Below are 16,453 nucleotides of genomic sequence, written 5' to 3'. Positions count from 1 at the left end.
GCAAAGGGTGGACAAATGCAGCCGTGTTCCTCACTGGACACAACGTGGAAAATGGACTCTAGAACTTGTGGGCAGGGGCAGAGGGAAAATCTAGGACAGACTGAGGGCAGGGGTGACACTGTCCAAAAGGAAATGAACTCTACCTGACCTATGCAACTATAACCCCTCTGGCATCCCCTTTAAAGTAACAAGAATTATTTTTACAAAGCATCAGAGCTGATGAGTGAAAAATGAAATAATACTGCAGAGCAATGGATGAAGCAGCACTCTTTGAGAGAATAAACCCGAGTGACAATTCTTGACCAAACTAACCAGAGCAAAGGGCCCCAGGCCAGCAGGACGCCAGAGAATGAAGCAGGACGGCACAGCAAGAAAGTCGCCAAGGAAGCTCAGGGGAAGGAGCCCCAGAGCCCAGGCCACAGGGTCCCAGACCACCGGCATAGGGGAGAGTGACTGCTCCAGAACTTTCTCTCTCAGACAGGATCTAGCGTCAAGAGCAGGCCCAGAATTCTGACTACCTGAAACCCCAAGACCAGGGAGCCCGTGGAGAGCCTGCTGTTGTTCAAGACCTCCTGGAACAGCACAGACATGGAGGGGTGAGTGTGGCGGGCAGCAGGGACAGAGCCCAGCTCCGCTCACTAAGTGTCCTGTTTCATTTGTCCTGCAAGGTTTGTCCCAGGAAGTGTGTCTCAGGAAGTGTGCCACATGACTCATCCATGCTTGTTACTTTGCAATGACACACAACTTCCCAGGGAAAGCCCACACAGGACCAGGAAGTGACCATGTGCCCCAGACCAGGAAGTGACCTCGTGCCCAGTCCACACCTGACCCCACAGGGACATAAAGGCCAGGCCAGGAGGCCCCACACCACTCACCTCTCTCTCCACCTGCTCCTCTCACCTCCTCCACCCTCCACCACCACAACCATGAGCTGCTGTGTGCCAGCCTGCTCCTGCTCCTGCTCCAGCTGTGGCTCCTGCGGGGGCTGCAAAGGGGGCTGTGGCTCCTGCGGGAGCTGCAAGGGGGGCTGTGGCTCCTGCGGGGGCTGCAAGGGAGGCTGTGGCTCCTGTGGGGGCTGCAAGGGGGGCTGCGGTTCTTGTGGGGGCTGCAAATCCAGCTGTTGCAAACCCTGCTGCTGTGAGTCCAGCTGTTGCAAGCCCTGCTGCTGTCAGTCCAGCTGTTGCAAACCCTGCTGCTGTGAGTCCTGCTGTTGCAAACCCTGCTGCTGCCCATCCTGCTGTTGCAAACCCTGCTGCTGTGAGTCCTGCTGTTGTAAACCCTGCTGCTGTGAATCCTGCTGTTGTAAACCTTGTTGCTGTGAGTCCTGCTGTTGCAAGCCCTGCTGCTGCCAGTCCAGTTGTTGTAAACCCTGCTGCTGCCAGTCCAGCTGTTGCAAGCCCTGCTGCTGTGAGTCCTGCTGTTGCAAGCCCTGCTGCTGCCAGTCCAGCTGTTGCAAGCCCTGCTGCTGCCAGTCCAGCTGTTGCAAACCCTGCTGCTCCAGCTGCTGTGCCCCCGTGTGCTGCCAGTGCAAGGTCTGAGGCTCTCATCACAGACACAGGTAAGCTGGAACAGTTGGGTATCTCAGCAAAGGTCTTGCTGCTTCTCCCAGACCTGAAGCTCCACCCCCACTAGGCTCCAGAACCCTGGCCTCCTGCAGAGCCAGCATTCAGGGCACTAGCAGGGAGCCCAGCCCAGGGGCACAGCCCAAGCTGCTCCTGCTGTCTTTGCTGACCCACCCCTTCTCAAGAGCCAACACCCCCAGTCCTCTTGGTCCTTTAAGCTCCCTGAATCCTTGGACCAGCCCTGCCAGAGCATCCCTGACTCCTCCAGCTCTTCTACAGTTGCCCTGACAATGCTCTCTCCCTCCCTGCCTCCCTGCCTGCCTCCTTCCTTCCCTCCCTCTCTCCTCTCCTCTCTCCCTGCCTGCTGCCCTGCCTATCTTCTTTTCTCCCTTTCTCTCTTCCTCCCTCCCTCTCTCTCACTTCCCTTTCTCTCTTTCCCCTCTCTTTATTCCTTCCCCCTCCTCCCTGCCCCTTTTTCCTGCTTTCGACTGTCCTTCTTCTCCCTCCTTCCCCCCGCCCCCTCCCCGTTTTGTCTCTCTCATCCTCCCCCTACCATGTCCAACAGGATGCTGTGGCATCCTTAAATAAAAAGCTTTTCAAAGCATGGTCTAATTCGTATCGTGAGCTTTATTTATTTATTGACATTATATGAGCTTCAATCTGACTAATAAAGTACAGTTCTTTGGTTCCTCATTCATCCAGGGACGGTGGTCCCTGGCAGACCCAGGTGGAGCCTCAGGGTCCAGGGTACGGGTGGCCAGGAAGGAAAGCTGGACACGCTGCCTGGGCCAAGCTGCCTGGGCCAAGCTGCCTGGGCCCCTGCCGAAGCCCTGGCCTTCCTGAGAGGAGGCTGAGCCTGTGTGAGCCTGGAGTGTGCCCGGATAACAAGTATGCACTACCACACACAGTTACTCTGTCAAGATGGAGTCTTGTGAGCCAGATGCTGGTGACTGGTTCCTGTAATCCTAGCTACTTCAGGAGCCTGAGATCTAAAGAGATCAATTCAACTTCTGCTGGGGCAGAAGTCTGCTTGACTCGATCTCCAATTAGCCAGCAAAATACAACACCTGAGGTGCTGCTCAAACCGTAGAGCCGCAGCCATGAGCAAAACAGCTGAGTGAGCGCGTGAGGCCCTGAGCTCTAGCCTTGGTACCAGAACACAACAACAACAAGGCAAAACAACACAAGAAACCTATGGAGTCTTGAAGAGTGTTTTCTCCATTCTGCGTGGAGCACGTATAACTCTCTCAGGACCAACCTCACCCCAGCTCTTCTCCTTTGAAGCTCAGAGTTACTGGGAAAGGGAATTGCTTTCAATTACTGGGTGCCTCTCCTGGCAGTCCTGCAATTATCTAGCCATTTACAGCCTCCTACCTATTGCAGTGCGCAGGTCTTGAAAGACCACAGCAAGGCAGGTCTGCCTCCACTCACAACGCTTACTTAAAAATTATTTGGTCTTCCTTTTTCTCCTTCCTTCCTTCCTTCCTTCCTTCCTTCCTTCCTTCCTTCCTTCCTTCCTTCCTTCCTTCCTTCCTTCCTGCTCTTTCTCCTTTATTTCTCTCTCTCATTCTTCCTTCCTTCCTTCTAACTTTTTTGCAATACTTGGGTTTGAACTCAGGGCCTTGCACTTGCTCTGCTGGTACTCTACCACTGGAATCATACAACCACCCTGCTATTTTGCTCATTATTTTGGGGATAGAATCTAGAAAACTTTTCTGTTCAGGCTGATCTTGAACCATGACCCTCCAGATCTCAGCCTTGGGAGTAGCTAGGATAGCAGGTGTGATCCACCAGCACTCGGCTCATTTGGGCTATTTCCAAAGATTGCAAAGATAACATGGGTAGTATAGAACAGCACCAAGAAATGTTCTTAAGCCCCAGCAGAGCATCACTGCCCCGCCAACCTTCCCAAAGGCCGGGTACCTCCTTTCAGGACCCTTCAGACTTAGAGAATGGTGGTGCTTTAATTATTAGTCTGCTTTCTGTTGGTAAAATGAAATAATGGAGGAAAGAGGTGGACTTGGCTCACAGTTCCAAGGCTGAGAGTGGGACAGCGAAGGCCCCTCACCCATCTCATGGTTCTGTGGGAGAGGACAGGAGGCCCATGCCCTCACCCCTCCACTCCCTGAGAGCTGACCAGACCCAAATCCACCTCCATCTGACCTAACAGACCTGCCAGCCCTCTCAAGGGCCCACAACTCCTAATGGTTGACACACTCTGAACTCCAAGGGCACATGTGAGCATTCCCAAGTATGGAGCTTTCCAGGACCCCTCACTCCTGATGCCACAGGATAGGGCCTGGAGCTGGAGGGCCAGCTAACCCCCTGATTCTGTGTGTGGAGGGCCTGGGGAGCTCAGGACCTACTGAGCCTCTGATCTTGCATGGTGGGATCCCTGGGCTGGAGAACCCGCTGGCCAGGGTGCTGTCTGGCTCCTTTGCCCTTTTCCCACCATCCCTCAGGGCACTGGGCAGAGCTGGCCTGCCGGGAAATTGAGCGGGACACGTGGCTGGCACATGTCGTGCCAACCCCTCCCCCCAGCATCTGGAGTCCCACACGGGGCCTCCATGCTCTGTGTGTGCACTCACCCCTCCAGCCCAGCCTGGCATCCTGGGGCTGTGAAAGGCTCCCCAAAAAGGAAGCAAAGATCACAAGGCAGAAATCCCAAAATGCAAGGAAAGCACATCCTGTGTTCATTTGTACCCTCTATGGAGCCTTCAAATGTTTTCCTCCCCTAGTGATGAAACCCATTGCATCCCAGGAGCTGAAATGCCACACAAGGAGCTCAAAGTCTAGTTTAGAAATGGTCAATGGCCTCAAAGAGGATTCAAATAAATGGATAGAGTTGGAAAGCTAATTTGAAATAAGAAGCAATTCAGCAGCTGAGATGAGAAATACAGAAGGCAAGTTGAGATTCTAAAAACAACAACAGGAAACAAAACAAAAAAAGAAACAAAAATCAGCATTGATAAGGATGCAGTGCCCACATAAATACACATGCTAAATGGAAACCATTTTAAAAAGAAAAGCAGCAAAAGAGAAAAAACTCTCAAAATGGAAAACATGTTTGGCAACCATTTGAAGGTAATAAAGTGGAAAACCCAGATTCTTGTGTCTCACGCCTGTAATCCTAGCTCCTCAGGAGGCTGAGATCTGAAGATTATAGTCCAAAACCAGCTGGGGTAGAAAAGTATGTGACAACCTTATGTCCAACTAACCACCAAAAAGTTAGAAGTGGATCTGGGCTCAAGTGGTAGAGCACAAGGCTTGAGCACAAAACCCAGGCACTGAGTTCAAACCCCAGGATTCGTATACAAACACATGCAAACACATACACTCACACATACATGCACACACACACACACAAACACCCACCACACAAATACACACACATACGAGGAAAAAATGGGAATATTGGAATTGAAAAACTCCATAAATAAAATAGAAAGCCTCAATGGAAAGTGTCGCCAGTGGACTAGATCAAGCAGAAGAAAGGATGTCAGCGAGGAAGATGGTGTCATGGAAGTGTGAAAATCAGACAGAAACAAAACAACAGAAATCACATGCCAGCTTTCCAGTGCTCTGAGACAGATCAAGAGACCAAACTAAGAATCCGTGCATTAGAGGAAGGAGCTGAGATGCAAACAAAAACTACAAAAAAGACAGATCGTCTATGCAGTGAAATTATAGCAGGAAACTCTCTGAACCTAGGGAAGATATGGAAAACCAGGAAGTATCTAGAGCAGCAGATACTACACTTGACCAGAAAAGATCTTCCACTTCACATTACAGTTAAAATGTAGAAAACAGAACCAAGGAATGATATCGGTAGCGGGGGGGGCGGGGAGGGCATGGAGGCCTTGGTTACTCACAAAGGCAAATTCATCAGATCTAAATCAAGAGAAACCCTAGAATCCAGGAAAATGTGGAATGATAAATTCAAGTCCTGAAAATAATACCTGCCAACCAAGATTACTGTATCCAACAAACAAAATTATCCCATAACATTGATGGAGAGATAAAACTAAACCAAAACAATTCAGGACCAATATTTACTAAAGAAATCCCAAACAGAGATGAGAAAGCAAGCTGGAGATGATGGGAATGCTGAGGAGGCATGGATGGAAGAGAGGGACAAATAGATAATGAGAGGGATGGATGACTAATGATAACAGATAAATAATACGAGAGATAGATGGCTCATGAGACAACTGGATGTCTAATGAGAAGGATAGCTGGATAATGAGAGAGAGAGGTGAATATCAGATGGACAGATGGACAAAAAGAGGAACCGATAGATAATGAGAGGAAAGGACAGATAATGAGAGGAATGGATGAACAAAAAAGAACTGGGAAAGAGTAGAGCATGTTCCACTCACATACACAGTCAACAGCAGGACAAATTATACATGACTCTAAACATTCACACGGTGAGAAGAAAGACAGATATTCTCAGGAGAGGATCACAAAGGCCCAATAGCTATATGCATCTGATCATATAAAATGCCACGCACTGAAATGAACTCCAAGAAATGGAAACAAGAGGGTTTGGTTATTTTGCTAGTTTTTTTCTCCTTTGTTGCCGTTTTTGATTTTTGTACGTTCTGAATTGTATGTAAGTTTATCAGTTTGGGGGAGGGTAAGGGAAGTACAGAAATGGAGGGACAAAGGGTGAACAAACGCCGTTGTGATATTCACTAGACACTTTGAAAACAAATTATACAACTTGTGGGGGAGGGGTTCAGGAGGGAAAAATGGAGATAATGAGGGAAGATGAGACACTGTTAAAACAAAGAAATGTACTCATTTTCTGACTTATGTAACTGTAACCCCCTATATATCACCCTTACAATAACAAGAAAAGACTTAAAATAAAAAATGAAAATCAGCCACCTCCCAAAACAATTGAGGAGGATATAAAAATAAAGCTATGCAGGATAAGCAGAAAAAGACACACTGAATGATGACCATCAGCTCATGACAGTCCACAATGACCCCAAGGTAAATGGTCTTAACTCTCCACTTAAAAGATACACTCTTGGTTGATACGATTTTAAAAAAAGAAAAAGAAGAAGAAGAAGTTTCAGTGGAAAGAAACTCAGCTCACTGGGAAAGAAACTCAGGTCACTGGCAAAGATACTCACAGGCTTAGGGAAAGGATGGAAGATCACATGCCCAGTGAAGAGAAGCTAGATGGTGACTGGAGTACCTGTGCTTATATCTCACAATGTAGATAGACTCCAAGCAAAATCCAGCTGAAGAGATAAAAGCCAGGTTACTTGCATAAAAGGAGTGATCCAGCGAGACCCACAGCAATAGTAAAGAGACAGCATTAAATGCTGCACAAGACAAAAACGCTGCAGGGCATAAAATAACAGAGGGTCTAGATGCAATCATACTTCATGGGGAGCAAGAAATCTTTCCTTTGTGTGACTTTTCCCACTGTATTGGTGGGGGTAAAAAATCAATTAAACAATCCTTGATTTTTTTAAATAGTAGGAGATTTCAATACCCCACTCTACCCTGAGATGATCCCAACACCCCTCCAGAAAAAACTAACAAAGGTGTCATGTCTGCCCTGGGGCAAGCTGGCCCTGTGCAGAGGCCTCCCCACCTCCTGGCTAAGTCTCCCCCCAGTGTCTGTTACCTAGGGAACCTGCACACCTGGAAACAGTCGCTGCCCCTCCTGCTAGACCACAACCTGGGCTGCCGGTGGTCCTGGCTTCCATCTGACCATAGGAGGGTCCCAGGACCTGAGGTCACATCCAGATGCAGTGTGGACACACCTTTCCTCCACGTGGCCACACCTCTTCCCATCTCTGGCACAGATAAGTCTTGGCCTGGGGTGGGTCTCCCCTTTCCAACATGACATTCGACCATGCACTGCAGGGGGCAGCAGGGCCATAAATACACGTCTTTTCCTGTCTGAATACCGCGTGGTACTCTCTTCATGGGCCACCTAGCGAAACTACCTACTGAATACACATTACAGAAGGCAGGTCAGCATTAGGCTGATGGCCTCAGCAGATGTCTCCGGTCTAGTCCATGTGGAGCCTCAGCATGATCCCTCTTCTAAGCCAACCAAGGAATGACTCCAAATAGATTTCACTTCAGCCCATGTCTTCCAACAAGTAGAAATAACTATTTCCTTACAGCCACCTGTATCACAGTAGAAGACAAAAAGACATCACAGAGAGAAAACACACTCACCCAATAGACCCTTCATTGAAGAAGGAGGAGAGGGGAACAAAAGGCTTGCTAGAATCCAATGGAAGTAAAGATGACACTTTTCAGTGTTTGCAATTCCACAGCAATGAAACGAGGGGAAGAAGGAAGGTTTGTAGCGATGGGAACCTACATGAAAGATCAGAGCTAAGCATGCCCATCCATGTCTGAAGAGAAGGAAGAGCAAGCCCAGCCCCAAGTCAGCAGAAGGAGAGAGACAATGAAGATCAGAACCGAGCAAAGGGTGGACAAATGCAGCCGTGTTCCTCACTGGACACAACGTGGAAAATGGACTCTAGAACTTGTGGGCAGGGGCAGAGGGAAAATCTAGGACAGACTGAGGGCAGGGGTGACACTGTCCAAAAGGAAATGAACTCTACCTGACCTATGCAACTATAACCCCTCTGCCATCCCCTTTAAAGTAACAAGAATTATTTTTGCAAAGCATCAGAGCTGATGAGTGAAAAATGAAATAATACTGCAGAGCAATGGATGAAGCAGCACTCTTTGAGAGAATAAACCCGAGTGACAATTCTTGACCAAACTAACCAGAGCAAAGGGCCCCAGGCCAGCAGGACGCCAGAGAATGAAGCAGGACGGCACAGCAAGAAAGTCGCCAAGGAAGCTCAGGGGAAGGAGCCCCAGAGCCCAGGCCACAGGGTCCCAGACCACCGGCATAGGGGAGAGTGACTGCTCCAGAACTTTCTCTCTCAGACAGGATCTAGCGTCAAGAGCAGGCCCAGAACTCTGACTACATGAAACCCCAAGACCAGGGAGCCCGTGGAGAGCCTGCTGTTGTTCAAGACCTCCTGGAACAGCACAGACATGGAGGGGTGAGTGTGGCGGGCAGCAGGGACAGAGCCCAGCTCCGCTCACTAAGTGTCCTGTTTCATTTGTCCTGCAAGGTTTGTCCCAGGAAGTGTGTCTCAGGAAGTGTGCCACATGACTCATCCATGCTTGTTACTTTGCAATGACACACAACTTCCCAGGGAAAGCCCACACAGGACCAGGAAGTGACCATGTGCCCCAGACCAGGAAGTGACCTCGTGCCCAGTCCACACCTGACCCCACAGGGACATAAAGGCCAGGCCAGGAGGCCCCACACCACTCACCTCTCTCTCCACCTGCTCCTCTCACCTCCTCCACCCTCCACCACCACAACCATGAGCTGCTGTGTGCCAGCCTGCTCCTGCTCCTGCTCCAGCTGTGGCTCCTGCGGGGGCTGCAAAGGGGGCTGTGGCTCCTGCGGGAGCTGCAAGGGGGGCTGTGGCTCCTGCGGGGGCTGCAAGGGAGGCTGTGGCTCCTGTGGGGGCTGCAAGGGAGGTTGTGGCTCCTGTGGGGGCTGCAAGGGGGGCTGCGGTTCTTGTGGGGGCTGCAAATCCAGCTGTTGCAAACCCTGCTGCTGTGAGTCCAGCTGTTGCAAGCCCTGCTGCTGTCAGTCCAGCTGTTGCAAACCCTGCTGCTGTGAGTCCTGCTGTTGCAAACCCTGCTGCTGCCCATCCTGCTGTTGCAAACCCTGCTGCTGTGAGTCCTGCTGTTGTAAACCCTGCTGCTGTGAATCCTGCTGTTGTAAACCTTGTTGCTGTGAGTCCTGCTGTTGCAAGCCCTGCTGCTGCCAGTCCAGTTGTTGTAAACCCTGCTGCTGCCAGTCCAGCTGTTGCAAGCCCTGCTGCTGTGAGTCCTGCTGTTGCAAGCCCTGCTGCTGCCAGTCCAGCTGTTGCAAGCCCTGCTGCTGCCAGTCCAGCTGTTGCAAACCCTGCTGCTCCAGCTGCTGTGCCCCCGTGTGCTGCCAGTGCAAGGTCTGAGGCTCTCATCACAGACACAGGTAAGCTGGAACAGTTGGGTATCTCAGCAAAGGTCTTGCTGCTTCTCCCAGACCTGAAGCTCCACCCCCACTAGGCTCCAGAAACCTGGCCTCCTGCAGAGCCAGCATTCAGGGCACTAGCAGGGAGCCCAGCCCAGGGGCACAGCCCAAGCTGCTCCTGCAGTCTTTGCTGACCCACCCCTTCTCAAGAGCCAACACCCCCAGTCCTCTTGGTCCTTTAAGCTCCCTGAACCCCTGGACCAGCCCTGCCAGAGCATCCCTGACTCCTCCAGCTCTTCAACACTGGCCCTCTCCCTCCCTGCCTGCCTGCCTCCCTGCCTGTCTCTTTCCTTCTTTCCCTCTCTCCTTCCTCCCCTTCTCTGCTTGCAGCCCTGCCTTCCTTCCTCTCTTCCTCTCTTCCTCCCTCCCTTTCTCTCACTTCCCTTCCTCCCTTTCCCCTCTTTCTTCCTTCCCCCTCCTCCCTACGCATTTTCCTTCTTTCCCCTTAGCTTCTTCTCCCTCCTTCCCCCTGCTCCCCGCTTTGACTCTCTCATGCTCCCCCTATCATGTCCAACAGGATGCTGTGGCGTCCTTAAATAAAAAGCTTAACAAAGCATGGTGTAATTGTTGTGATAACATTTATTTATTTATTTATTTGTTTATATTATTTTTATTTTATATTTATATATGAGCTTCAATCTAAGAAATAAAGTCCAGGTCTTAGGTTCTTCATTCGTCCATGGACGGTGGTCCCTGGCAGGCCGAGGTGGAGCCTCGGGGTCCAGGGCATGGGTGGCTAGGTAGGAAAGCTTGGCCTGCTGCCTGGGTCAAACTGCCTGCGCCCCTGCCCAAGCCCAGACCTTCCTGAGAGGAGGCCTAGCTGGTGTGAGCCTGGGGCTGGAGAGAGGAGAGGCTCCTGTGGGAGAAAGCATGGCAGGGTTCAAGGAAGCCCACCCAAGGCAGCAGCTCCCTCAGTTTGGGGGGGCCTGCATTTGGGGACACGGGACTAGGAAGTGTGTCTTAGCAAATTTCAGGCTGCGGGGCCCACGCACAGATGGACCTCCATGATGGCAGTGAGTGCTGGCAAATGCCCCATTAATCATGGACACGGAGCACAAACTTCACAAAACATAGACCTGCATGCTGCCAACCACACCATGCAGAGAGGCAAACCCAAGAACATCTCTCTCAATAAAGGGCACGGAACACACTCATGGACAAAACACTCAACACAGCAGAGGGCCTGAGACTCATCTGTAGTTCTCATGAAATGACGTGCTATTAAAACCCCAGAAAGATCCATGGCACAAACAGACGACCATGGAGAGTGCAGAAAGATCCATGGCACAAACAGATGACCATAGAGAGTGGAGGCTGACCTGCTCGCTGTGGGTCTTTGTTTTGTGTTTGTTTGTTTTTTCTTTGTTTTTTGCTGGTCGTGGGGCTTGAACTTTGGGTCTGGTTGCTGTCCCTCATCTCTTCAGCTCAAGGCGAGTGCTCTACCACTAGAGCCACAGCGCCACATCTGGATTTTGTTGCTTATGTGGGGTGAGGATTTGAACCCAGGGCCTCATGCATGTGAGGCAAGCATGTGCTCTACCACTGAGACAACCGCTCAGCCCTTGCTGTGGTCTTTTACGACCTGCACACTGTAATAAGTAGGAGGCTATAAATGGCTAGGTAAATGCAGGACTGCCAGGAGAGGCCACCCAGTAATTGAAAGGAATTTCCTTTCTAGGTAACTATGAGCTCCAAGGTGAAGAGAGGGGGTTGGTGAAACGTGGCCCTGGAGAGCCTTTAGTCACTGTCTCCCACCTGTCGGGACCCTTTGTGATCTCTACAGTCCTGAAAGCATCCTGCAGAAACCCACCACCTCGCCCTGTGGGTCCCAGCATCCTGCTCCCTGCTCTGTGTGTGCACACATCCCTGAAGCCCTGGCGGTTGTGCAGACCCATCAACTCTCCCAGTGCCCACCATCCACAGATTGCAAATGGCTCCCCACAAAGGGAGCACACATCATAAGGCAGAAACCCCAAAACACAAGGCAAGCACTTATATCCTCTGTTCATTTGTACCCTCTACGGAGCCTTCAAATGTTTACCTCCCCTGGTGACAAAACCCAAAGCATCACAGGAGCTGAAATGCCACAGAAGGAACCCAAAAGTCTAGTTTAGAAATGGTCAAAGGCCTCAAAGAGGATTCAAATAAGTGGATGGAGTTAGAAAGCTAATTTGAAATGACAAGAAATTCAGCAGCTGAGATGAGAAATACAGAAGGGAAGTTGTGTGGACTAGAGGGAACTGAGATGCAAACAAAAACTACAAAAACCACAGAATGTCTACAGTGACATTGCAGCAGGAAACTCCCCAAACCTAGGGAAGATATGGACACCCAGGAGGTGTCTAGAGCAGCAGATACTAGACTTGATCAGAGAAGAACTTCCATCTTGCATCACAGTTAAAATGTAGAGAACAGAGCCAAGGATGGATATCAGAGAGGTGGTGGGGAGGCCTTGTGATTCACAAAGGCAAATTCATCAGATCTATATCAAGAGGAACCCTAGCGTCCAGGAAAAGGTAGAATGATATGTTCAAGTCCTGAAAATGAAGAACTGCCAACCAAATCTTGTATTTAAAGAATCCCATAGACTCCACTCCCAAATTACTCAAGCTGATTCAACGCTGTGGCAAAGTAGCAGGGTATAAAATTAACCCTCAAAAATCAATGGCTTTTCTGTATGCCAACAATGAGAAAAGTGTGGCTGAAATTAGGAAAGCAACTCCATTTGTAATAGCCCCACAAAAAATAAAATACCTAGGTATTAACTTAACCAAAGAAGTGAAGGACCTCTATGATGAAAACTTTAAAAACTTCAAAAAGGAAATCAAAACAGAACTTAGAAAGTGGCAAAAACTCCCATGCTCCTGGATTGGAAAGATCAACATCGTGAAAATGGCAATACTTCCCAAGGCTATCTACCAATTCAATGCGATACCTATCAAAATTCCAACCTCATTCTAAAAGGAAATAGAAGAGGCAATCCCAAAATTCATATGGAGCAATAAAAGACCCCGAATAGCATAAACGATCCTCAACAGAAAGAACACTGCTGGAGGAATATCAATACCAAATCTCAAACTCTACTATAAAGCCATAGTAATCAAAGCAGCTTGGTACTGGCACAAGAACAGACCTCAGGACCAATGGGATAGAATTGAAAACCCAGAAATGAACCTACAGACCTATAGCCATCTAATCTTCGATAAGGGAGCTAAAAAAAATAGAATGGAAGAAAGACAGCCTCTTCAGTAAATGGTGCTGGCAAAATTGGTTAACTACTAAAGCCAGATCCTTATATATCACCCTGCACCAGAATCAACTCCAAATGGATCAAAGACCTCAGAGTCAAAGCAGACACTCTGAAAACATTACAGGATGGAATAGGAGAAACCCTAGGTCTTGTTGGCACTGACCAAAATTTTCTTAATAGAGACCCAGAAACACAACAAATCAAAGAATGGTTGGACAAATGGGATTGCATGAAATTGCAGAGCTTCTGCATGGCAAAGGACATAGCTAGCAAGATCAATAGAAAGCCCACGGATTGGGAGAAGATCTTCACTAGCCATACAACAGACAAGGGTCTCATATCTAAAATATACCTTGAACTCAAAAAATTAAATCCCCCAACAACAAATCTTCAAAGAAACAACTGCCCAACAAATAAGTGGGCTAAAGACTTAAAGAGAAACTTCTCTAAAGAGGAAAGAAGGTTGGCCAATAGACACATGAAGAAATACTCAACCTCCCTAGCCATAAAAGAAATGCAAATCAAAACAACATTGAGATACGACCTCACTCCAGTTAGAATGGCTAAAATCAAACTCTAATCACAACAGATGCTGGAGAGGATGTGGACAGAAGGGAACCTTACTGCATTGTTGGTGGGGGTGTAAACTTGTTCAACCACTTTGGAAAGCAGTATGGAGTTTCCTCAAAAGACTCCATGTAGAGCTCCCCTATGACCCAGCAATCCCACTTTTGGGCATTTACTCAAATGTTTACAAACAAGATCACACTAAAGCTACCAGCACCACTATGTTTATTGCAGCATTATTTACTATAGCTAAGATATGGAACCAACCCAGATGCCCCTCAGTAGATGAATGGATCAAGAAAATGTGGTATATATATACAATGGAATTCTATGCCTCCATCAGAAAGAATGACATTGCACCACTTGTAAGGAAATGGAAAGGCTTGGAAAAAATTATATTAAGTGAAGTAAGTCAGGCCCAAAGAAACATAGTTTCCCTTATTTGCAATATCTAGTATATGTCTGAGTCAAGTAGAAAAGGTCAGATAAGGTGATGTTAGGGAAATGAACCCTAAGATATGTATTCAAATGTTTTGTTTTACTTTCCTGCGATTGTTTCTAACACATTTATAAGATTATTTCTCTGTTGCTTTGTATGTCCCTCGCCTACAGTATAACCCCTATTTTCACTGCATTTGATGTTGGTATAATTTGTGGAGGGGAAGGGGAAAAACAAATCGTTTAAATAGGGATACAGGTGGACCCATTGCAACAACGAGATATACAGGTTGTTATGTTGCAAACAAACTTTAAAACTTTGGTGGGGAGGGCAGGGAGGACTGGGTAGGAGGGTGGGGGAAGATGGGAAGGGATGGGAAGGGCAAACAAAGGAAGAGGATAAAATGCTTGATAAGAAATGTACTCATTACCTTGCCCATGTAATTGTGACCCCTCTGTACTGTATTTTCACAATAAAAAAAAGAACTGCCAACCAAGATTACTATATCCAGCAATATTATCCCTTAACATTGATGGAGAGATAAAACTAAGCAAAAATAATTTGGGACCAAAAGCTGGCATCAGAATATCTACTAAAGAAATCCCAGGGGCTGGGAAGATGGCTCAGTGGTAGAGTGCTTGCCTTGCATGCATGAGGCCCTGGGTTCCATTCCTCAGCATCACATAAACAGAAAAAGCCGGAAGTGACGCTGTGGCTCAAGTGGTAGAGTGCTAACCTTGAGCTGAAGAGCTGAGAGACAGTGCCCAGGCCCAGAGTTCAGGCCCCAGGACTGGACACAAAAAAAAAAGAAAATGAAAGAAAGAAGAAATGCCATACAGAGATGAGGAAGCAAGCTGGAGGTGATGGGAAAGCTGGGAAGGCATGGATGGATAACGAGAGGGACAAATAGATCATGAGAGGGATGGATGGCTAACGAGAGGAACGGATGTCTAACAAGAAGGACAGACGGATAACTAGAGGGATGGATGTATAATGGGAAGAATGGATGGATATCAAGAGGGACAGATGAATAATGAGAGGAAAGGACAGATATCGAGAGGAATGGATGAACAAACAAGAACTGGGAAAGAATGGAGCATGTTCAACTCAGAAAGCCAGCCAACTACATGGTGAATTATACAGGACTCTAAACACTCACACAGTGAGAACAAAGACAGATATTCTCAGGAGAGGATCACAAAGGCCCAATAGCTATGTGCATCTGATCATATAAAATGCCACTTACTGAAATGAACTCCAAGAAATGGAAACAAGAGGGTTTGGTTAATTTGTCACTTTTTTCCTCCTTTTTCCTGTTTTAGATTTCTGTATCTGATGTCTTGTATGTAAGTTTATCAGTTTGGGGGATGGTAAAGAAGGTACAGATATGGAGGGACAAAGGATGAACAAAAGCTGCGGTGATATTTCACTAGACACTTTGAAAACAAATTATACAACTTGTGGGGGAGGGGCTCAGGAGGGAAAAACAGAGAAAAAGAGGGAAGATGAGACACTGTTAAAATCAAAGAATGTACTCATTTTCTGACTTATGTAACTGTAACCGCCTATGTATCACCCTTACAATAACAATAAAAGATTAAAATAAAAAATGAAAATCAGCCAACTCCCAAAACAAATAAGGAGAATGTAAAAAGAAAACTATGCAGGATAAGCAGAAAAAGACACACTGAATGATGACCATCAGCTCATGAGAGACCTAATGACCCAAAGGTAAGTGGTCTTAACTCTCCAATTAAAAGGCGCACACTGGCAGATACGATTTAAAAAAAAGAAGATGGAGAAGAAGTTTCAGTGGAAAGAAACTCAGGTGACTGGGAAGGAAACTCACAGGCTGAGAGAAAGGATGGAAGATCACAAGCCCAGTGAAGAGAAGCTAGATGGAAACTGGAGTACCTGTGCTCATATCTCACAATGTAGACTCCAAGCAAAATCCACCCCAAGAGATAGAAGCCAGGGTACATGCATAAAAGGAGTGATCCACCGAGACCCACAACAATCGTAAAGAGACAGCATTAAATGCTGCACAAGACAAAAATCACTGCAGGGCATAAAATAACAGAGGGTCTAGATGCAATGATACTTCATGGGGAGCAAGAAATCTTTTCTTTGTGTGACTTTTCCCATTGTATTGGTGGGGGGAAAAATCAATTAATCAATCCTTGATTTTTTTTTTAAAAAGTAGGAGATTTCAATACCCCACTCTACCCTGAGATGATCACGATACCCCTCCAACAATCTAACAAAGGTGTCGTGTCTGCCCTGAGGCAAGCTGGCCCTGTGCAGAGGCCTCCCCACCTGCTGGCTAAGGCTCACCCCAGTGTCTGTGTTACCTAGGGAACCGGCACACCTGGAAGCAGTCACTGCCCCTCCTGCTAGATCACATCCTGGGCTGTTGGTGGTCTTGGCTCTCATCTGACCTTAGGAGGTTCCCAGGCCGTGAGGTCAGATCCAGATCCAGTGGGGCCACAACTTTCCTCCACCTGGGCACACCTCTTCCCATCCCTGGACCAGATAAGTCCTGGCCT

General features: G+C 48.0%; 1 protein-coding gene across 1 annotated transcript; it reads left to right on the top strand.

The window, feature by feature from the left end:
- The first annotated feature begins 926 nt into the window (after positions 1–926).
- LOC138818637 (keratin-associated protein 5-5-like) lies at positions 927–1,538 on the top strand. Its single transcript, XM_070009615.1, has one exon. The coding sequence runs from the start codon at positions 927–929 to the stop codon at positions 1,536–1,538; it is 612 nt and encodes a 203-aa protein (XP_069865716.1).
- Positions 1,539–16,453: the final 14,915 nt, after the last annotated feature.

This window comes from Dipodomys merriami, unplaced genomic scaffold, assembly GCF_024711535.1.
Source record: "Dipodomys merriami isolate MVZ:Mamm:240054 unplaced genomic scaffold, mDipMer1.0.p SCAF_78, whole genome shotgun sequence".
NCBI classification, from domain to species: domain Eukaryota; kingdom Metazoa; phylum Chordata; class Mammalia; order Rodentia; family Heteromyidae; genus Dipodomys; species Dipodomys merriami.
Note: the sequence above shows the minus strand (reverse complement) of the source record. Positions and strands in the feature narration are given on the sequence as shown.